At 38.4% G+C, this 24565-nt stretch overlaps 1 protein-coding gene across 1 annotated transcript in view; it reads right to left on the bottom strand.

Moving 5' to 3' along the window:
• COL19A1 (collagen type XIX alpha 1 chain) overlaps window positions 1-24565 on the bottom strand; it is a 346821-nt gene that overhangs the window by 74866 nt on the left and 247390 nt on the right. Inside the window, exons 18-19 of the mRNA XM_043591732.1 lie at window positions 11223-11273; window positions 4181-4225 (exon numbers count right to left, since the gene is read on the bottom strand). Coding sequence (XP_043447667.1) covers window positions 4181-4225; window positions 11223-11273 — 96 coding nt within the window. The remainder of the gene's footprint in view (window positions 1-4180; window positions 4226-11222; window positions 11274-24565) is intronic.

Below are 24565 nucleotides of genomic sequence, written 5' to 3'. Positions count from 1 at the left end.
GTTTTTTCACTTTTACTGCATATATGTAATCATAAACAATATATTATTTGATATTTAAAACAAATTCAATAAATAGCTTTTTTTTGTATATGATATCCTATAACTTGCATTTTACCACTCAAAGTTGTTTTTAATATCCATTCCTATTGATACATATAGATCTAGTTCACTCATTGTAACCACAGGACAGCATTCTATAATGTTACTATATACCAGGGTTTACCCAAGCCCCATTGATGGGCATTTGGGTTGTCTCCAGCTTTTCTTTATTATAAACAAATGCTGTAGTGCACATCTCTATATCTTCCCCCTTTTATGGATGTGTTTATCTGTTTATTTTGAAGCCTCAAACAACACTCCACCCAAAATACTTCAAATAAAAATTTATTACAGTCCCAAAAATGTTGGCTTATTTCCACATTTCTATCTAAACCAATATCTTATGACTTTACACTAGAGGAAGATGGAGTTTGTCATGTGCAATTGATAGAGAAGATCACATTTTTCAAAAGGTTCTTCTAGATTTGTGGAACATATTTTTTAAAATTAATCTTGATTTTATTAATGTATTTTTCCTTCTTGAACCTAAACATTTAATGTACCATCACCAGTCTTATACTAACCACACTGTAGCAGAAACTATTCTTTTTTCTAGATATAATAAATTCTATCCAAAATAAGAAGAGGGAGAAATTGGTAGATACATTTAAAAAACCAATTGCTGTTGGTTGTAAAGAGAAAATAAACAACTGGTTTTGTCTGAGCATTAGGGTGTACAGAGTGACCATCCTGTTACTCATCTGGTAGGTGTTAAAATCCCCAGTGCATAGGGGTGAAGGAAAAACATGCCTAGTAGTTAGACTAATCTGCAAAATATAAAAGTAGAAATCAGGGAAGGGGTCTAGAAATTACTATTAAAGTCACATCTACCTGATACCAAAGGGGAAGTAGAGGGGATTATATAAGAAGAGTAATTATATTCAGAGCTGCTATATATTTGAACCCATATAAATAAGTCTCCATTGAAATGTAGAGGAAGGACCCAGTAGAGGCATGGATCCATCTCTCTGAGTGGTACTTGGTCAGGCTGGACTTAGAGGAAATCTTAGGGACCTATTCCCTCACATAAAATTCTGTAAACAAAAGCATTTCATATCTGAATCTTAGACACATGAGGAGTTGGTTTTCATATTTAAAATGAATGTTCAGTGATTTACCACTGTGGCTAGCAGTTGAAAGGCAGATGAATTTACTGAGCTTCAGGAAAAGCTGTCCTCTAATTTGACACTTTCAAAGCTATTTGAAAGGCCTGGTGCTATTGAGGCTTAGTTTTTTCCTCCTGTCAGTTGGCCCCAAAAGATACCTCCTAATTTCATAGTAGTCCTTAGATGTGCTGCTACCTTATTCCACTGTCTATATAAAGGAGTAGTTCTCCTCAACCAATCCGTAAACATGTTATTCCTTCACCACATTCTGCCAGTCTCAGGAAAGCTGTAGAGCAGGTAACATCATTTTAACACTGGTCGCCTGGTCACATGGCTGCCATGGTCTCTACTTCCAGTTACTAGTAGCCACTAGTGTCCGTTGGTGTTTCTCCCTGTATTTTGGTGTTCTTGATACAGGATGTGGCTGCTAAGCCTGGGTTGATCTGTGTGTAGATTCTGCCGCTTGGGTTTTGGGTAGGCTGCTTTCGTGATTCTATTTTGCGTTGAGAAGTGATGTATTCTACAGCAATAACAAATCACTTATGTGTTGAAGTTGTACTTCTGACTAAATCTTTTGTTCAATGATATAAATTGGGTCCTTTCTCTGTCAAAATTATGGTGGGAGGTGCAAAGATGAACAAGACCAGGTGTTAAGGATGGCAACAGCTATGAATACCAAAGACAGAGAAATGACACTTCGTGAGAAGAAAGTCTGGAGTGAATGAGTGGAAAGGAACAAATCTTTAGTGGAAACTTAATACGTGTCAGGTATTGTGTTTTGGGGTAAGCTCATCTCATCTCATTTGATTTCAATCCGGCCATTAACTCTTTGTGTAGACACAATTATGTCCATTTAATGGATGAGGAAACTGATGCTCAGAGAAATGAAGTGATTTTCACAAGTAGTTAGTTAATGGCACAATGAATTTTGACCCCAGAGCCCATGTTCTTTCCACCACTCAGTGGTTCTCACTCCTGACTGCCTGTTACAATCATCTGAAGCACTTTTAAACATATTTCCTCAGACTTATTTACATGGGTTCAAATATATAGACTCGACACCAAGTCAGCCACAGGTATGGGCTCCATAGCAAATCAGTCTCTGGGCGTGAAGCCTGAGCAGTAGTATTTTCTAAGAGCTCCCCATGTGATCTCAATGTGCAGCCAGGGTTGAGAACTACCAAGGTCCACTATAGGTGCAAGCAAAGATCTGTGAGGGCAGCTTGAAGGAGGTTTAAATTCTCATTATGGTGACCCATGAGCAGCATTATAATTTAAAAAATGAATGTATTGATTCATAACAGATACTAACCATTTAGTACCTTAGGTAGAGGTAGAGGTGACCTTACTCTTCCAGCAAGTGCTATGCTTGTCTTTCAGTTTATTTTATGCATTATTTATTGGCAGAGTCTTTCTCCTGTTAATTAGAATTCTTACAAATCATTTCATATGTACATTTATATCAGGTACTGCATCAAGCTCCCTGTAGACTCTTCTAGGTTATTCCTCTGGGTGGGAGGAGGGAACAGTTATACCACTGGCTTTTTCTAATTCCACTTAAGATTCTGAAGCAACTAGAAAAGATTTTGAGCAATAGAAAAGGTCCTTAGAGTTTGAAATACACCTGTTTTACAGAATCAAATTTCTCATCATTGAGGTCTTAAGAATTCCTAAGTAACATATGTTTCCTAATGAACATAGCAAAACAGAAGCCAGCTGTTTTGTTTCAATAAATGAATCATCATTTAAATACTTTAAAAGTGCCACAGCACTCTTCTTTGCTCAGCTGTCCTATGTGACAAGCTTTGTGGCTTTCTTTCTTTCCCCCATTAGCCCACATGTGCGCAGTAGTAATTGCTTAAAATGTAATGTGTTTGTCACGGTGGTGTAGGAATTCTGTAAGCTATTTGATTACAGAAAATAATGCTAATGTACTACCCGTACAATCCTAGACACATAAATGCCTTATTATTGCTGTATAATCAATACTTTCTGGATATCTTTTTAAGAATGTCAAGGTTTTACTTATTTTTTTTGCAGAAAATTTCATTTTCAATGGTCAATTTAAAAGAAGTCTCTAGTTTCTGTTGAGACCATCTTTTAGCAATATTTTCTGGTGATAGATGTATGGTCTTTTGAATAGATTGGTTGCACTGATTTATAAGGCGCAGAAGTCATATTTTCTCGAATTCATGTCGAAATACCCTGCTCTCAGTCAAGAGAATTTTTACTGGGTGAATGAATGAAAGTAGCACTCACAGGACACATTCCCTCGGAGTATTTTCAGACCTACTCATCTCTGTCTGTAGGTTTAATGTGCATTGTTTTTTTTCCTGACAATGGTACATTCACACTGAATTCAAGGTCATCACAATTTCAGAGTCAAATCAGAGTGAAACATCTTTCTGAATGGGCAAGTGAATCTGTCATCTTCACAGCTCACATAATTAAACCAGTGACTGATGACGAGGAGAAATGCAATAGAAATTTATTAGCATTTTAATTTTAAAACTGTTTTGAAATAATAATGGTTATACATTATAAAACTCCACCAAAAAATGCCCCCATGATGGTTTATGTATGGGTACTTAAGATGACACAAAAATAGGGAGCCTGAGCCTGAGGCATTTTGCTAAAGGGGGTCTTCAATTTTTTTTTTTTTTTTGCCACCTGCACAGATTCATGAAACATCGCTTTATGAATCAAAGCTTGTGTTCCAATTTCATTTCCCTTGTTCCAGCTATTTCCCCTTCCTCTTCCTTGCAGCCAACTGCTATTCAGCAATCTTCACTGAGGAGCAAATCCTCAGTGCCTAATCCCGCTTTCTGGTCAGGAGGCGGAGAGGCTTGCGCCCCCTGCAGGCCGGGCTCCCCAGGGACAGAACTCCGTGTGGCAGCAGGACTGCCCCTGACATGTGAATGCATAGGTAGATGTAAAACCCCGGTTGCTTTGTTCACTTTGGCAAATCTGATTACCTTCTCTCCTTTTGGGCCACCAGCTCCATATTCACCAAGGTTTCCCTAGGTAAACATAAGACAAATATAAACACAAAAACAGTCCATTTATGTTTAATACACTCAGCCCCTGCATTAAAAATATAGTAAGATAATAGTGCCGTAACAGCTTTTTATGAATACCATCTCAATCATTTTTGCCTCTCTCACCTTCTGTGAAATATTCTTGAAAAACTCCAATTTTGGAGATACTATCTATCTTCTGTGACTTCCCCCCACAGGAGATGATTCGGGAGAAATACCACACCTCCAAGGGCAAACTGTTGTTACTCCAAATTAATGCCTGGCAACATTACTTGGTCACCAACAACTCCACTGACATGACTTTGTAACATTGTTAATGATATCTTTATTTCTCACTGTAACGGACTTTCCATTAATTAACTTCTTGGTTGCACTTACACTCTCTTGACTTGTATAATACCTCACTTTCCTAGTATCTTCCTATTTTTCTGACCTGTCCTCTTTCTCCTCACCTAACGGGTAAAGGTTAGATTTCCTCAGGACTTATGTCCAGACTCTTTTCTCTTGTGACTCAACATTTTCTTCTGGGCATCCTTCTTTGCTCCCATGGCTTCGGTATCATCTATACAAAGATGGACAGTTTTATAAACCCAGCATACATCTCCTGAGTTTTGACACATGTATCAAATTTTCTACTTGCTGTATACACTTGTAAATTCTAGAAAAAATTCATATTCAAGAGGTTCAAACGAAAATTAAAAAATATAATAATACACACATATATGGGAGAGAGAGATGAGAGTATTACATCACACTGTTAACATTCATTAGCCCAGAAGTGGGGTAATAACAATTGCCTTCTTCTGAATGTATCTCTATAGTTACTTGTTAAAATGCATGGTAATTTCATTTTACAATTGAAAAAAATCAAGGAAAGAAAGAAAATCAAGGAAAAAAAGAAAATCTGAAAAATTTCCCTTCCATAGAAGTCTTCCTTCTTCACTCTGGCTATTATTGTTAACACCGCCCTCCTCCTTATTCCTCAAGTCCCATCAGTCATCCAGCCTGGTTTCTCTGTTCCCCAAGTCTCTTCTCTTCACACTACCTGTCTTCACTCCAGGTAAGCTATCATCATGTCTTGCCAGGACTATTGCAGTAGCTCCCTAACTGGCATTCTATAATCCAGTCTTGCTCCCCATACACCTGCATTTTCTATATAAAGTCAGAGAGAGATTCTGAGCCCCTTCCTTCTAATCCTTTATAAAGCCATCAAAATCCCACCTGACCTGAACTCATTTTCCTCTACAGGATCATGGTAGCCACTGCTCTCCCTCAGAGTTTCCATCTGGAACAGCTTTCTTTTAGCTTCTCAAATGGAGAAAGCTACTTCCCATTTCACCCTTTAAGTCATCACTCTGTCCTCACCCTTTGTCCAGTTAGCAACTATTCATCATCCTTCAGGTCTCAAGTATTAGAAGATGCCATTCACAGAAGCCTCCTGCGGGTCTCCCAGACAGGTTCTCCCCTCATCTTCTCATTGGATATTGTAGTTTTCTTTCATAATACTTACTAATATTTTTAATTTTGTGTTTGTGTAAAGAATTTTGCATCTTTTACACTAGAATATAAGCTCCATGATGACCTGGAATTGAATGCCCCATTCCTTGCACAGTACTTAACATACAGGAAACATTCAACAAATATTTGTTGAATAAATAAGCCTATAATTCGAATTTATGTGTTTTCTCATTAAAATCTTTTTATTAAAATACATGTGTTGGGGTGCCTAGGTGGCTCAGTCAGTTAAGCGTCTGACTCTTGGTTTTGGTTCAGGTCTCATCATTCATTGAACAGAGCTCCACATGCTGTTAGCATTGAGCCTGCTTGTGCTCTCTCTCTCTGCCTCTCTTTCAAAATAAATAAGCTTAAAAATAAAATAAAATATTTGTGTTGATAGAAAACATTAAAAGTAGAGGAACTTTAAAAAAAATGTTTATTTATTTTTGAGAGAGAATGCGAGCAGGGGAGGGGCAGAGAGAGAAGGAGACAGAGAATCCCAAGCAGGCTCCATGCTGTCAGTGCAGATCCTGATGCAGGGCTTGAACTCACAAGGTGTGAGATCATGACCTGAGCTGAAATCAAGAGTTGGACGCTTAACTGACTGAGCCACTCAGGCACACCAAAATTAGGGGAACATTTAAAAAACAAAAATATCCAGAGGCACTCATTCAGATCACTGTTACTATAATTTGACATTTCAAATATGCCTTCCATGCTATTCATACTACTTCAATCAAAAATAAGTAGTTTATAACTGCTGTTACTGTTGGTCTTGTGACAGACATTTTCTCATTTTTTCCTATTTAACTTTCATCTGAAATGTCTAAATTGAAAATAAAAACTGTATTCTCAAAATCCTGAGCTGTAAATTATTACAGGGACACACTTGAAAATGAGATATGAAACCCTAAGACATGTACACACATACATAAAGAATCAGCAGTTCCAAAATGATAGGTCGCTTGGATGCAACCTGCATAAAACAAATTTGAGGCATTTTCTGATAATACTAGCCATTTGGACATGATGCCAATCAGTGTATACAACCCATCAGCACCTCTCCCTGGTTGTGTTTAAGGTGGACATTTTTGGGAAAGCTGGAACATGCTTTGGTGTAAGACATGAGTTATCCAGAGATGGTTTTTGGATTGGGAGGCCCCATGCTCTTGAATTGCAGCACAGAAGAGCACCCAAAGTGCATCTAGGTGAGATCATATTACAATACAGCATTCTGGTTTAGATCCCTCTCCCATCACACCTCTCAGCACCTTACAGGGTATCAGGGACGCTGTGACTGGGATGAAAAACTGCATCTATAGCACCAGTTCATATTATTCTATCCATATGCTGTACTGTTCTAAAATCTTGATTTTTTTTTTCTGGTGGCTTTTACACCCAGAGGAAAAACAGGGATATTTACTGCCCATCAGAGCACCGTATGTTTGCTTCATTCAATAGCTAGACCAGGAAATCCATCTAATCAAGGATATTCAGCAGCCTCTGGAGCTGTCCTCCAATCTTGGGATAACAATAAGCAAGGCAGATGTGAACTTGAACTTCAGCAGCATTGACATGTGAGATCTTGCTCTCTACTTTCTCCAACTAACTTCACCAGACAATTACTTGGCTCTACAGAAATAAAAAGAAATATAGTCCTTGTGTTTCTGGAATCTAGCATTCTGCCACAGATACTGTTCTAATTTTACTAGGTCATTTGTACACTGGAGCCATGTCATTTGAACGGGTTCTCATACACCTTTTGAATAAATGTAATAGTTGCATCATTTTAAATGTGTTTATTTAAAAATTCCTGTGGTGATGTGATGAGGGTTGTGGTGTGGGGGTGCTAATCTGCCTGGCCATTTCAAGAATTTGAGTAGTCAGGGCTGCCTATATGGCTCAGTTGGTTAAGAATCTAACTCTTGATTTCAGCTCAGGTCATAATCTTGCAGTTCATGGGAACGAGCTCTGCATTGGGCTCTGTGTTGACAGAGAGGAAACTGTTTGGGATTCTCTTTCTCCCTCTCTCTCTCTCTGCCCCTCCCCTTCCTTGGCTCATGCTCCCTCTCTCTCTCTCTCAAAATAAACTTAAAAAAAGAGAATTTGGCGATGTTGGAACTTGTCCTCTGTTCTCTTATGGGAAGTGATGAGTGAGAGTTTTGAAACCTACGTCGGGCAATTGGGAAGACTCAAGCTATTGCATGTGACTTGGAGAAGGTATTCTCTGGAAAGAAGGGGATGTACCTGGGCATGTATAGATTGGACCACAAGAGACAGTTCATAGGGAGGAAGACATAGGACATTAGGATTTAAATTTCATTTCTGAATCTTCTGGGCCCAGAAGATTGGCTGCTGGGAGGCGCAGCGTCAATCTCCAAAAGCTGAGACTGGTTCTCTGCAAATTGCACCGAGTGTGACAATGGAAGATCACACAACTGTGCATTTTCAATGTGGATCTTTAAAAACAATTATCAAATGTAAAATCTGCCCGTTCTTGGCCTCCACACATGATACTTTTTTCCCCATCTAGACTCTTGTGAGAAGCTCTGGATCCGATGGCTTTAGCAGTTGACAGAGCCTATCAAATTTTTATTATAATTCCCAGAGTTAGAGACAATGAAGAGCAGTTTGCTGGATTGTGAGCAGATTTTCCTTAAGGGGAATATTCTCAGCATTGTTGCTCCGTGCAAACAATCTCACAGAGTGGGAGCAGCTGTTTGTAAATTATTTTTGTGATGGAGAGGGAAATCTACCTTTTCTTTGCAGCCTCAAGTGGGCGTGCAAAAATACACATAAACACATTTACATATTGTTCCCAACCTTACTCTTTAGTTTCTCTATTCCTTACTTCCTTTTTTCCCCATTCCCTTTTTGATTTGTGGGGACAAGGTCTCTCATACCTGAGCTTCTCCCTCCAGAAGACAGAAGGAAAATTATAGGCGAAAAGACCAACTCCTATACAGGGGCCACAGGACAATTCCCTTGCCTTTGAGGATTCCTGGGACTGTGGGCTCTTCAAGTTAGAATGGGGAGGAGGTGTGTCTGAGTCACCTGCTGCTTGTCCTCCCACAGGTGGCTGCTTCAGCAGAATCCAGGCTGCACAACTGGGAGCTGAGTTGCTGAGGTCCAGAGCTCAAGTGCAGACATTACATAAATCAATGCCAATTTAAAAGGGATGATTATTTTAACCTTGGAATGTTACTTTATATGTCTCAATACATGGCCCATTATTTAATATCTAAGAAAGTTTCATTTATGTTCCTCTCTCTCTTTCGCTCTCCTAAGCTACAGCCAGACCACCAGGCATGCAATGAAATGCAAAATGAAACCACCTCAGTATCCAAAACAGATGGGGCAGGTGGGTGAAGTCACTGCTAAATGAAAACACGCATCTCGCTGCTCATGGCACACTTGGCCCTTTCCTTTGTGAAGCTGTGGGTGGGGATGAAGTGGTTACCATCCAGAAATATTGGTCAGTGTAGGTACTGAGAACGTGGGCCCTACCTCCTCCAACCATTCTGGTGGGGCTCATCTAACAGCCTTAACTAACTACTCTCAGAGTGAAACAGAGTAAATTTTTTGGGAAGCTACCTTCCATTAAATCTCAGATGGGTCTAAAGTCTTTTGATGCTAAGTGGCTATAGTGCATCATTTGGGGGAAGAAAAGCTATGGTCTTTCGTCTCTAACCAGGAAGGCTCCAGCTTCAAAGCCACATTTTGAGCACTTGTGGACTAAATACTTGTGAGCCTCAGTCCTGTAAAGGCAATAAGGATACATAGCTGGAGTTATTTTGGGCCAGACAATAGCTAACTTCAAAGTACTACAAAGTTTGCTACTAGCAAGATTCTCCACTTGCCTGCTTTGGCCAGCCCCCCCCCCCTTTTTTTGAAATATAACCTTCAAGTTAAAAATTTACATTCTCAACTTTAGACTAAAATATAAATGCTTCATATGTCTTCATTTAAGGGGAAAAACTGACTCATCGGCAAGATAAACTATATATAGAAGTAGTGTTGGGAGACCTGTGAAGATATGAGCTTTAAAAGTTTTGCAAGGGATAGCAAATATTTAAGTAGCTGAGTAGCAACTTGGTAAATTTTATACCAAAGGTGATAGTAATAGAGTGTGCTCTTTAAGTTTTTCTAGCTGACACTGTGACATCAGAGCCAACTCATTCTCATTATTTTGAAACATTTATGATAAATCCTGTTTTGTGACACTAGATGTCATTACACAAAAGCATTGTACTTTAACTGATTAATTTTAGATACACTTCACTTTTTTTCCCACTTGTTCCAAGCCCTAATGTTTTAAAAAAGCCGGTATAGATCCATTCAGAAAAATGTTTAATAAAGAATCATAAAATATACCCCAAACATCCTTCCTAGTAGTATACTCCCTAGAAAACCTAAGTAAATGAGAAAATATAAGACAGGATCACTTAGGAAGTGTAACAAGCCTTCCACACTTTCCACAGTCTTTATGTTGAGTGCAATCTGATCAAAGAAGAATTGGGATTTTTAAAACTCATTAGCTCATCATTTAATAAACATTTTTCTGAGCACCTGCTATCTTCAGGGCCTTTGCTGGCACATAGCATCTCTCTGAGATTTCTAAACAGAGAAGAATGACAGCAGTCAGAGGAATTTATAAAAAGGGAAAGCAAGAACATAGAGGAGAGACAGAAAGGGGGTATCCTTGAATTTGTTTTTGTATAGGGGCACAATTATTCACCACAAAGTATCAACAATAAGCTATCAGGTTTAGAAGGGATCCTAGTCAGTGAATAGAATGCCTCACTCTGAGTGATCAGACCTCAAATACTTATTAAATGAGGAGTCAATTAATGGTTTCACTTAGGTCTCTGGGTCTTATGTCATTGCCAGCACCCACTTTTTCCTTGGAAAACAGAAAGTAAAACTGTCTTACTTTCTGCTACTCAGGTACCACCAGGTCAATATTCCATCTATCTTGATTGCAATTTAAAAACCTTGGGGAAGTGGCTTCCATTAAAAGTGGCTCCTTCCTGAAAGGTGGGAGACTCCTAGTCTTGGCCTATGGTATGTAAAGTTTGCTTGAGGTTTTGGCATAGCAGTGATTGGTTTTGATGAGAAATCCATCACCTACTGTGCTCCTCAAGCTTCAAGGCAGCAAACCATCTATTTCTACCCCGAGAGAAACTGGACATATGGCAGTATAGATGGTGAAACATGGTTTTTGCATTAGTTTTTTGCATGATGTTTTGCAAACTTTGAAGTAATTTTTTTTAACTTATAAAAATAATATCCTGGTTTTGTAAAAAGATGCTGAGTAAAATACATTTTTTTGAAACATACTTTCAGTGCAGAAAGATACTAACTACATGCGATTATGTTTCAAAGTCTGAACACTTAGGAATTAATGTTTTCTTTTTCCAAATACATGATCACATAAAATCTCTGTGTGTATAAGATGTGAAAACAAAGAAGCCATACATACATTGTTATGATATCCAAGAGTCTGTTGTACTCCTTGTATTCCAGGAGGTCCCTGTATTAGAAATAAATCAAAGATAAATATGTAAACACCAGAACAATGTGAATTTAAAGAATGTATCTAAGAATTCTCGGAATCTTCCAGTTCAGAAAAAAGGAAGAGCGTGTTTAGTCAAATATTCTAATTAATAGAGAATTACAAGGGCATTAGCTTTTCAGGTTTCTAAAGGTATCTCTAGGTTAAATCCTGCATGAATCCAAAGAGGGGTCCTAAGTGGGAACGTGTAACATTTTACCAGAAGGTCAGCCATCAGCACATTCTTTATTAAAAAATATCGCACCCATAAAACTCCTCCAGGGAAGAGGTAGTAGCTTCAGTTTATTTTTGACACTTTTCACAGGGCTTTGATCAATATATTATAGAAATGTGTGCCCATGTGTTAACTTAGAAAATAGGGGAAAACATTTTTTCTATTACTTTATTCGTCTCAATTAGTTGAGTGAAAATGGCTGCACATGGACATTCAGGGCAGAAAAAGATGTCTGTTCAAAAACTTCAGACTTAAGATATTGAAATGCTTGTGGTTTTCAGCTGACATGGAATGTTCACCAAGCACTATGCTGAGCTTTGGGTAGACAGGGAAGAAGACATCTGTCTGTCCCTAAAAATTCCAGATAGAGAAAAAGAGAAGAGTCTCTGAGTTTTCAGGGATTACATTTTGGGGAGAGAGAGCCATAAGAAAATACAAAGCTTAGCATTATTTTAAATCAAGTGGTTCAAGCCAAGAGAGAGTCAGCAATGTCAGAAAAGAGGCTGCATATTTCATCTAGACCTCGAAAACTCCTCAGAGGAGAGAAAATATTTCAGAGGCAAAGTTCTTTACATTTTACCTCAGAAGATAATACAAAGAAAAATTAAGGGTGAGCAAATCAAACATCACTGTTATACAAAAATTATTTTAGTTAAAAAGGAATTAAAAACTTTGAAAACTGAAGAAAATTGTAAGGAACAATTACTAGCTGTACTCACTGATACAGGTAACACCTTAAGTATATTAAAAAAATTAACATCAGTTAACATTTATGACTGGTATTCCTTATGAACAGCTTGTGTCTGAAGATCTCTCCTAATGTGGAACCTTTGTATTGTGTCACTAAATACAGAAGACACAAAGATGTAATGATGGATGTCTGCAAGCAGGTTGATATAACTCTTGAGAAAATAATAGGCCTCACGAGTAACAGAGCTGAGTATGATTGGAAAGACAAACGATGCTGTTACCTTGCTGAAATAAAAACAGAGCTAATGTCAGAAAAGAATTCTCATGGCACTATATTTTTTTCACGTTCTTTTTCTATCAGCCAGCTTTGTGTATTCTAGGTCAGTTAGATGAAGTAATGAGGGAAGGGAAAATTGGGTTGGGAGTTGTAAGAAAGTTTCTAGCCTAGAAGATGCAAACTAAACACTCATTCTGAAAATCAGGGAACATGAGATTCTTTACACATTGATCCTTCTGCAGCTACATAATGAGGCAAGGAGAAATGTTAGACACCATATGTAGTAGCATCAACAGGTAGCATATGGGTATATGCATAGTAGGCATTTGGTGAATGTTGATTGTGTGTTGATAATATGGCCAATTAGATACCCACCAATCAGTTATGTGGTGGGTAAATTTAACTTCATACACATTCATCCTCATTGAATGTATTAATAATTAACGATCCCAAATATAGCAGAATAATACAGTCTCTCAAATAGAGCAGAAGAATCAATCAAATAAGAATAGCAAACACTGATACAGGATTTACTCTGGGCCAGGCATTATACCAGACATTTTATGTGCATTAACTCATTTAATCCCTACAGTGACACTGAGAGGTAACTACCATCATTATTTCCAATTCACAGATACAGAAATGGAGGGTTAGAAATTGCTAACTGGCCCAAGGTCACACCACTGCTAAGTGGCAGGGCTAATATTTAACATAGGCAGCTGGACCCAAACTCAGTTCTCATCTACTCTCCTATCTTAACTTGAAAGCAGACTCTCAGCCTAAAATAATTTTGGTAGTAATTTTTTTCAATCATGTTAACTGTGCCCCAGAGTACATGGGTGATCACTCTTCTACGTTCTACTTAACATACAGAAATTGAAAAAAAAAATCAACAGAACTTGTATTTAGGACTTCTTGTGAGCCCATGCTGTGATTAGGGCAGGAGGGGAAGACAGAAGCACTTTGTCTTTAGATGTAGTCCCACCAGGTAGATGAAGGAGGCCCCTCTAACTATTCTTTGCATCTCCCATCTATCTTGATACATTCTTGCAACCCATGATAGGGATATTATGCCTAAATATTCCCCCCAATTCCTCTCAACCCACAGCTTTACTCAAAATGCATCTGATCTTTGTTTGCAGAGGTTGGGAGAGGGGGTGGTCAAAGGATATAAGAAGTGGGGGACTTCATAAAGGGGGTTCTGGAAGACAAAAATACGGAAGGAAAAATAAACAGGAGAGTGAACAGCATGGTAGGGGTTACATGGCACAGAACAGGTAGAAGCATGGATGAGAATAGTAAAAATAACAGGATGGAAAAAATTGGGTGAGGGGCACCTGGGTGGCCCAGTGGGTTAAGGGTCTGGCTTCTGCTCAGGTCATGATCTCGTGGTTCACAAGTCTGAGCCTTTCAGTGGGCTCTGTGCTGACAGCTCAGAGCCTGGAGCCTGCTTTGGATTCTGTCTCCCTCTCTCTCTGTCCCTCTCCCACTCACTCTCTTTCTATCTCTCAAAGATAAATAAACATTAAAAAAATTAAAAAAAAGAAAAGAAAAAATGGGTGAGAATTAGGTCTGATCTTTTACAGACTGGTTATGTCCTCACAGTGTATAGCTGTGTTACATAAACCCAGAAAATATTCCTTATCCAGGATCCTGATCTTGCTGTTGAGCACACCACTAGGGGCAGGGCAGGAGGGCTCTGCACTGCTCCTCCCTCTTAAAACAAAATCAAGAGCACAACTCACTGAACAGAGACTCTGGTCAATAGAAAAGTTTGAACAATATTATTCAGATATACACAGCATTAATAAACCTATAAAAATTACTTCCACAATTTTATATGTTCTATTCTTGCCATAAAATGTCATATCCACAAAGTAGTGCTCCAAATGGGGTCAGTCTAAAGTTTTAGGCTCTACTACCTTATCTGCTGATGAGCATTTATGGTGACATTTTCTTTCTTGTTCTTTTAGTCAGGAGGATACACTGGGTATCACAGATTCCAGGTTTAATGTAACAGAGATTTACAGTTAACAGTCTACCCTGAAGGCAATACTTTACACAAATTCTCCCTGAGGGCTAAAGAAACTGTGAGGTGACTGAAAGAAGACTCCAGTATAGAGTCCTCAGGCAGTCTACCTCTGACCTGACTGCAGTCAGTGTGGCAATGGCTCACTGGGTTGTTCTGAAACTGGCAAAAAGAAACCACCTCAGTGTGGGGACAGTGACTACAGAGAAACACTATGCATATAAATGTGGAGAGCAACTCTCTGTTTATTGTTGGAAGACCAACATAGACCGTGGGGTCTTGGAACTGGCTGTTCTGGAGCCACATCACCAAGAGATGTGCTATTTTCCTATTTGCTATTCTGGTACAATGCATGGCTGGCAAAGATCCAACAAGACATTTGTTTCCAAGTTTAGTAAGAGCTGTCAGTCTTATAGACTATCAATCAACTCTGAGGAAGGAGAAGTTAAAGACTTGTGGTAAGTGACAGGTCTCCTGGCACCACATGGTGTTAGTAGATGCTCCACTTGAGAGGTCACTTTCTCTGAGGTCTGCATTTATGAGGACTCATCAAGGAGTTGCTTAGATGACCCATGCCCAGTGGAGAATGGAAGCTAGCTATGGAGGGCACATAAGCCTTGGCTAACAAGCAACTCCACTAGGAAAAACAGTTGAAGGATTATGGAAAGAAAAAAATGTCCCAGTATCTTGCTCGTGATAGTAGCCTACACGTAGACATACAGAAATCATGCCTTTACGATGTCTGTCTGTCTTTTAGGCAGCTCTGCTTCACTCTGCCTGTATTGGGTTGGGAGACATAGGACATCTTGGTTAATGTGATGAGTATACAATTACAGAGCAGCTTTAAAATGCTCATGAATTCCAGGGAGACACACTTGTTCAGAACCCAACTGGGCTCATGTGTAATTATCTGAGAGGTCCATAAACCTGGTATGGGTAGAGATCCTGATGTTGTTTCCTACTGCATAGAACCATACCTGGTGTGCAGTGAATTGATGCTGCAGTTAATTTGGGAGTATATACTCTCAGCAATCGTTTATACCATTGAGTTTTGTTTTGTTTTCTAAAATCTGCCTAGAGGTGGAAAAGAGAGAAGCATCATGAAACATCATGATGTCTGAAACCAGTGTCATCAAATGCATGGTGTGAAAATGATGAGCTATTTGTATTATCATCCTCTTTGTAGATTTCAGTTTTGGCTGCAGATTCCCAAAGTTTAAAAGATAGGAAGAGTAGTGTGTTAAAAACCACACTCTTCAGACTTGGTCTTGGCTGTACTTTCACTTTTCAGTTCATGTAGTACACAGAGGTCAAAGAACTCTACTTTTGCCTCCCCGCCGCCTCCCCCGCCCCTCTCCCAGTCCCCTTCCCTGGTCTTTGGTGTAAGATCTCTATGCAAGTCAGGGCTAAGACCTTTTGATTCAGCTTTATCACACCCTAGTATTCTGAATCAAAATCTCTATGATTCCCCAGTTACTCTACCTCCTCTCCGATCTTCCTCTCTGAACCATTTTCCTGTTTTCCTTTTCTCTAAAAGCATCCCTTAGTTTTTCCTAACTGCTGACTAAGCCTCCTTGAGCCATCTGGGTGCCACTTATCTCCATGCACCATTGCTGTTCAATCTCTTATTAAGGACTCCTTTCAGGATTCACAAATACATATTTTCAGGTTATACAAAACTGCCTTCTGGCCCTGTGGGTTTCCAATTAATTTCAGTTGCAACCTTTGAAATACCAAAACCTCTGTGAAGAAAGATGTACTAGTCAACTCTCTTCAAAACATGCTAAAAAAGAGCTTTGCAGTAAGAACAGATTGAAGGTTTGTTATTGAAAGTCATTTGGGCTAATTTTCAAGAAATATTTTCAGTTTCTAATGGCTGGTAGAAAAAGAAGAGAACAGTAATTATTTTTCCTCTGGTTAAAAAAAATATAATTAGGAAGCCTAAAGTTATTCATACGAATGGTAAGATGAAGCATATTTCAATATATAGTAGTCGCTGGAAAAGCTAAGGTTTTCTCTTATATAGTTCCATCTATAATATCATATATAACCTAGTATATATAAAGCATATTTACACTGATTATGTGGGCTTTGGTACACTGTCTTTCCAGTTGGAATGAAAACAAGGAGTTTTAACCTTTTTTAAATCTGATTATAACTCAAGATGTGGTACATAGTACCTTTCCCCTCCCCACAAAGGTTTGCCGAACTCAATAGAATTATTATTTCTACAAGAGGGGTGCCTGGGTGGCTCAGTCGGTTGAGTGCTTGACTTGATTTTGGCTCAGGTAATGATCCCAGGGTCGTGGAATTAAGCCCCATGTTGGGCTCCATGCTGAGTGTGGAGCCTGCTTAGGATTCTCTCTCTCCCCTTCCCTCTGCCCCTTCTCTGGCATGCATGCACTTTCTTTCTCAAACAAAATTTTAGAAAGATACAAAAAAAAGAATTGTTATTTCTACAAGAAAAAAATTTGAGGGGAAAGCTAACTTCTTGCTTGTTGGTTTTGGTTTCAGCCAGAAATGGTAGCAAAACTAGCAGAAGTCTTGCTGCTTCCAAACTCCTAGAATACAGGGCCAACAGATTTAGATTAATCTAAGAATATGGCTAAATAATTGAAAACAAAGCTGCAGTGAGCTCTAGTTAAGTAGAAAAAAGCTTATGGATGGATTTTTGAGCAAAATTACAACATAGAAAGTTGTGTCCTAACTCTGAGAGAAAAATCAATAATACTCTTTAGATAGAAAATATTTGGGAAATCAATTCTTTCTTTTAAACATAGAACCTTTTTTTATCTTAAATATTTGCTCTAAATGAAATTTTTTTCATTGTCCCTCAGGATTTAATTATGTAAGTTAAACGGTTGTAATTTTATAATGGATTAGTTTTCTGAAAATGCTATGCTTCTGCTACAAATTTTTAGTGACTAAGTAGATATCAACACTCCCAGCCCCCATGGCTCAAAATTGCTGAAAACTCTCAAACTACAAAATAATGATTTCTGAAGCCAGGAGAAGATTTACATTTCAACATAGATATCTCAAGCTCTCCTTTTTAGGATTACAATGGGAATGTAGCCAGACAGTATGTAGTAGGTAAAATTCAAGGACCTGGAGAGGACCCCCTATTGGTGAAAATATGTTACCTTCTTCCTGGTTTATGCCTAAAACTGCATAGAGAAAGTTTGATTTATTTTATTTTATTAAAATTTTTTAATGTTGATTTATTTTTGAGAGACAGAGACAGAGTGTGAGTGGAGGAGGGACAGAGAGAGAGGGAGACACTGAATAGGAAGCAGGCTCCAGGCTCTGAGCTGTCAGTGCAGAGCCTGACACAGGGTTTGAACTCACATGCTATGAGATCATGACCTGAGCCCAAAGTCGGATGCTTAACTGACTGAGCCACCCAGGTGCCCCTGAAAGTTTAATTTATTTGTTTGGTTTTATCACCAGCTCAAATGCAAATGTTCCTGGGAGATGTAATTTTAATGCTTCATATATATAACTTTGTATAATTCCTCTTTTTAAAGTGTATTTATTTGTTTTGAGAGAGAGAGATTAAGAGATTCTGAGCAGGGCACGACTCTTAAATATGGAGAACAAACAGAAGGTTACTGGAGGGGTTGTGGGAGGGGGGATGGGCTAAATGGGTAAGGGGCATTAAGGACTCTAACCCTGAAATCATTGTTGCACTCTATGCTAACTAATTTGGATATAAATTAAAAATAAAGAAAGAAAAATAAATAAAGAAATCCAGGGAAATAAAGAAAGAAATTAAAAATAAATAAAGAAAAGAAAAAAGAAAAAAAAAAGAGATCATGAGCAGGGCAGGAGCAGAGAGAAGGAGACAGAGGATCCCAAGCAGGCTCTGCACTGTCAGCACAGAGTCTGACACAGGGTTCAAACTCATAAACTTTTGAGATCATGACCTGAGCTGAAACCCACAGCCAGATGCTTAATGGAGTGAGACATCCAGGCACTCCCAACTCTGTATAATTTTAAATTTGTTTTCATGTATTTTCTTGGATGGCAGGGTAATGTGACTGCAAAACACACTATCTTATTTGATTTTTATAATAACTGAAGTGGGTATTATATTCTTCGTAAGATGAAAAAAACAGAGATTTTCCCCTATATCACACAATAAGCAAATGGTAGAACCAAGTCTAAGAGTTGTTCAATTCTAATATATTCTTATGAGTCATTTATTAAATATTTCTTGAGAGCAAGTTGAATGGGGCAGAGAAGGGGAGGAGTAAAGGGATGGTACGTGGGGAGTAGGGACAGGAGAAGATAGCGCCAAAAGACAAAGGGAGACAGAAGAGAGAGGATGAGAATCTCGAAGGCCAATTCTTTGTTTATACCACCATCAGCCCAGGCCTCTTGGTTTCTGGCACATGGTTCTGAGAAATGGAGTTACTTCTTTTGAATTAAGTCTTAGTATTAACTTTGACTGTAAGAGGCGAGGACTCAGTGAGAATAAGCTCAGGTAAAACTCTGGTTTGAAGCTAAGCAGGACATATTTCATTTGTTTGGCCAATACACAAAGACACAATCATGAAATCGAAAGTGCCCTCATCCTGAAATAGATGTTTTCATCCACACTGAATATACTGAATATACTGAGTTTTTTTTTTTTTTGGATGATGAATATGTCAATGAATATACTTAGATTAACATTCTTAAATGAAGTTTACTCTGTAAAGACCTGAACAGAGAAAAACAGGAGAGGAGCAAAGCAGATAGAAAAAAATGTTATATGAGAATGATAATGCATGAATTGGGGAAGGTATCAACACTTTCACTTCAGAAATGGTAGCAACTGGGCGAAATCCAGGGAAAGAAAGATGAAAATAATAAGCAGAGAAAGATAAAATGAACGAATGATAATAATATTAATAAGTAAATATAGTTATGCTTTGATAGTAACTGTGTATCTGGGGCATATATAATTTTGCATTTTGTTCTTACAACAATCCAATGAGGTAGGCATTATCTTTATTTTACATATGCAAAACATTAACTTTCTTACCCAAGGTCACACACCTAGTTGATGAGAGCTAGACTCCAAGTCAGCCTGACCTCATAGCTTTGAAATTTTAACTCTTTCCTTTATCTGCTTCACAGTGAGAGGGATGCCAGATAGGAAAATAAAATATCAATTATCTTAAAGCTGGTTAAAAGAATCAAGTAGGGAATTCAATGATAAAACATCACAGAATCTCTTAATGAGATACAGAATCAGTAAGGGCCAAGCAAACAGACAAACAGAGCTATGAGACATGGTGTAGACACATATTTTCTAAGATTTGGATGCCAAGAAGAGATCAAGAGGAAAGTGACCAGACTGGAAGAAGCATAAGGTGAAGAGAGAGGAACCACATGTAGACACAAGAAATGTTAAAATCATGGAGGGCTTAGATTAGAGAGAGAGAAAGAGAGGATGATTTCGGGGGGGGGGAGGAGGGGGGGAGTTGGCAATGGTGATCAGCATCTTAAATAACTTTTTTAAAGCGTTTATTTATTTATTTTAGGAGAGTGGAAGTACGAGCAGAGGAGGGGCAGAGACAGAGGGAGAGAGAGAGTCCCAAGCAGGCTCTGTGCTGTCAGCCCAGAGCCTGACAGGGACTTGGGGTCGATCTCAAGAATGATAAGATCATGACCTGAGCTGAAATCAAGTCGGAAACTTAAGGGACTGAGTCATCCAGGCACCCCTTAAATAAGTTTTGAAATTCAAATGACACCAAATGAGGGGTAAAGAGTCCTAGTATTTATGAGATGATAGAAGAAAAGGAAAATAAAAAAATGATTGTAATTAGTGGAAAAAGACCAACCAGGAGAGTAATACTGCTTGGGAGGCTGAAATTCTTATGAGCGTGAAATTGCACTGAAGAACAGTCATGGAAAGTTGTCACACTTAGTAGAGAAAATGAAATACCCTTCAAATAAAACTACAATAGCGCTATTGTATTTGTTGTGGAAGAGAAATCTGTGTATTAGCATTCTCGAAATCTAAAGGATTTAAGTGACACAACAATTCACTTCATCAAGGACATCTTTTGGGGACATCCTCTAACAAAAGTAACACTTCTGTTAGAAGCCAGCAGCCACACATTCATTCTTGGTGAATCTCTGGAAATTCTGAGCAACACTGTGATCCATGATCTTCTCTTGCCTCAGCCAGTTTCCCCCACCACAGTGGCATATACCTGCACCATACTTTGAAAGATCAATAGCTTTTAAGTGTCTCAATCCAAGATATTGCCAGCATCCCTGGTTCAGAAGTTCAGACACAGTGCAAATAACAGGTGAGGAATTGCAGCAAAAGCAGCTTCTGGATCTTGAATGGGAATTTTTCACATCTGCCACTTTGGACATTTTTCAAACTCATTCCTCTGTGTATTCCAGGAAGTGCTCACTTGAGCTGGGCTTGTCTCTTCTGGCCTGCATACTGAGCTGTGTAATTGAGGGAACTCAAGCATAGGCAGTTTATGGTTGTATGAATAAGCAAAATACTCAATATGTGACCTGATTGTTTTCCAAAACTGCACAGTCCCTGGTTTTACTTGTCATTTTGGAACAAGAGTGGGAGGGTGAGACTGTGACAGTGAATGCGCTCAATGGGTATAATTAACCCATTTCATAAAAGCAGATTTTCTAAATTATGCTATGAAGCTCATAAGTTTTTAACACTTTATTTTCCAAGGGAGACAAAAATCGTTTTCCAAGGAGCTTATTTTTCCTGATACAGTGAAACAAATCAATCTAATTGGTATAAAACCCGCTGCATTGTTGATAATCTGGGACATTTTTGACTGATTTCTGTAGCATAATGGTTAGAAAAATAATGATTCCTCCCCTAACACTGCTATTCTGCTTATCCATCCATAAAATGTTTCATACTCATCTCTCTGCAGTATGTCCTGCAAAAGGAAAAATATCATTTGTCAGCTCCCTGCAATATCAGGAGCAGCAGGAATCTTGAGAGTGGCTTGCCACCCACAGGAACAACATCACTGACCCAGCACAAGGTGATAAAAACCACAGGGGTATGAAAACTAGTAAGAATGGAGGTGTGTGAAACAAATTACTTATATCCAGTGGCGTCCCCCAAAGCTCACCACCAACAAAAACCATACTTGGAGAACAAGTTGTGCCTCCACCCCCTTGTGTGACCTCGGGAATCTCCCCATAAGCCCCTAAACCAGAAGGGAATCTGGCTTACACAGCCTGCACCTATCAATGCTTTGAGCTTTCGTTTACTGTAATAAAGTGATAACATTTACTCTCTTTAAAAATGCTGGTAGAATGACAACACTTCCTGTGCAGAGAAAATGTGATTTCCAGGCAAACTGCTTGGGACTTAAGATAACCAGGCTGATGGCACTGGCTTATACACTGCCAAGTTACACAGCGGCCGAGAGCTCGTGCAAAATCCGAATAGTTGGGGACATTCTGGACAGTCTGGCAAAAAGCAAAATGAACAATCTGTAGGTTCCATTTTGGTGTGATTATAGTCTCCAATTTCAACTCGAATGTGTGACATCAAGGATTCTCTCTGATCTATAGGTTGTAGTAATGATAAATCTGCAAATGATGATTTTTGGCTTAACTGAATACCATGGTTACAAAGGGTACATTCAGTTAAATTCTAGAAAAAAATACTTAATGATTTTATTTTTAAAACAGCCCCTCCAAAGGATTTCAGGCAAAAGAGAAGATGCTGACACTTTATGCCAGGGAAGTTATTGGTGATATTACCCTGACATTAACCTAGCCCGTAGGATGTTTTTTCTGTTTCCTAAAATAAATTTGGGATATTTCAAGCATGCTGAAAAGTATAGAAAATAACATGAATCCACAATCCAATGTTGTTAGATTCTAACCATTTGCTGTATTTGCTTCAGATCTTTTTACTTTTTAATGAAATTACAGATATAGCTGAAGGCCCTTCAAGTCTAATTTTCTATAATATTTCCTTCCATGTTTCAGATCCCCCAGATAAATAATGAAAATTTGTTGCTTCTCTAATCACTTTTGATCCAAACAGTTTTCTACTAGTAGTAGCTGTGCAGAGAAAACTGACTGCATGGAGTTAGGTAAGCCCCTATTTCTCAAGGCCTAGAGTTTTCTTATGGTTAAAATGGAGATAATCTTTTCTTGCCTACCTCACAGAGTCATACAGTGGTAAAATTAAATACTTTACAGAGATGATTTTGGAAATGATATCATCAAATACAAACTGTAAGATTATTCAGGAAACAAGTCTCCCATTCTGAATCTCTCTCAACGGACAATCAGATTTATTAAAACCTTAGCGTTTATCTACCACAAAGAAATGGTGCTTAATCTATGTACTGGCCCACCTAATAACCAGTTTAGTGACCATATATCAAGGATATCACATATTTTGTCCCATCATTGCAATACATAATGCCTGTCAATTCAGAAGTCTTAATAGTTGGTTCAATAACATGATCCAAGACGAGAGAAGTCAGTGGCTATAAGAAGGTAAAATCCTTTTCCTCCAGTGTGTAGGTGTCATTAGCAAAAAAACTTAGGAAGTCAGAAAGTGGCTAATACTGTCCTATTGCTGCTGTTCATATGGACAGAAAAAGAGAAGTAATTGTGCAATTGAGCCCAAGTGCTAGTTTTCAAATTCTCAACCTGAAACCCCCAGCTGCCTCACATGCAAGTCTATGTAATCTGTGGCCACACAAGGTGATACTGGAATTTTAGCAATGTGGCAACAGCTGTTTTGTCTGGGACCATGACCCCAGTGGGGGACAAGTGGTAATGAAAATGATTAACTGGCCATGTCTGTCTCTATTTTATAAGTCTTATGTGTCTTTATTTTTAAATCTGAGGAAGTCATCTTATTTTTATTAAGAAGTGAAATTACTATTCCCATTGACTCAAATAAATGGTTAGGTTCATTTTCTCTGAAGAGATTATCATTATAGTACATGGCCTTTAGCCATTTAATAGACCAAAGAGACTTAGGTTCTTTGCTGAAAGGAAAACTGAGACATATGATAAAACCCTGATCAGTTCAAGGTTTTTTAAAGGGATGTTAAGAATATGAACTGGATTCCCATTTAGACATGATGAGCCTCAAAATGTACATAGTCACATATAGGGTGTTTTAACCAGAAATTAAATGTTTTAAATCAGACAGTTCTTGTCACCCACTTTATTCGGTAGTCCAGAATTTGGGGTACTAATATGTTTTAGAGGTACACCTTGCTATATGCTGGAAACAATAACTTTGTACTTTGAGTTCTTGGGACACAGTTGGCAAAGTTGGAGATGGAAGATTTAAAAATTGGGGGTAGTGATGGATAATGGGGTACAGGTGCAGAAAGCCATTAGGACCATGGTGTTTTGAGGGCATATATTTTCATTGCTGTGATTACTCATCTGACCCAACCCAAAAGGTAGCACAAAAGAAGCATCAGGTCTAGTTGTGGAGAAAAAGAAAGACTGACTTAAATGTGAAGAGAGTCTCCATCTTTAATGAAAGACATGGTATCTACTGGATTCAGGCAAGACTGAAATTAAATGGGCTAATGTGAAGTTGGTCAGTTTTCTTGTTTTCTCTCAGCAAACAACTCTATTCCCAGGCTATGCAAAGACTAAAAATGATGTGCTAAAAATGATGTTACCTCTAGAATTATCAGTAGAAAAAGTAATTTTATCAGATCCCAAAAAAAATCTAATCACCTCAGATAAAAATGCCATCCCAAGACTTACAAAAGTGAGATGTGACTGGCTATTTTCCTTGCCACTCATTACCACCCCCATCCCACACACCTGCTTCCACCCTCATAAGGCCCTACATGTTAAAAGCCATTCAGCTCCAAAACCTTTTCTGGCACTATTTTTCTCTTAGTTCCTTTATGTTTATTAAATACATCAAGCTCTTTCCCACGTTTGAATTCCTGATCTTTCTAGTTGGATAGCTCTTGCTCTGACCCTCAAATGGGATGCTTCTTCTCAAGTAACATCATCTAAATGCTCAGAGATGCCATCTTGACCATTTT

The sequence above is a fragment of the Prionailurus bengalensis genome, chromosome B2, assembly GCF_016509475.1.
Source record: "Prionailurus bengalensis isolate Pbe53 chromosome B2, Fcat_Pben_1.1_paternal_pri, whole genome shotgun sequence".
Lineage (NCBI taxonomy): Eukaryota > Metazoa > Chordata > Mammalia > Carnivora > Felidae > Prionailurus > Prionailurus bengalensis.
Note: the sequence above shows the minus strand (reverse complement) of the source record. Positions and strands in the feature narration are given on the sequence as shown.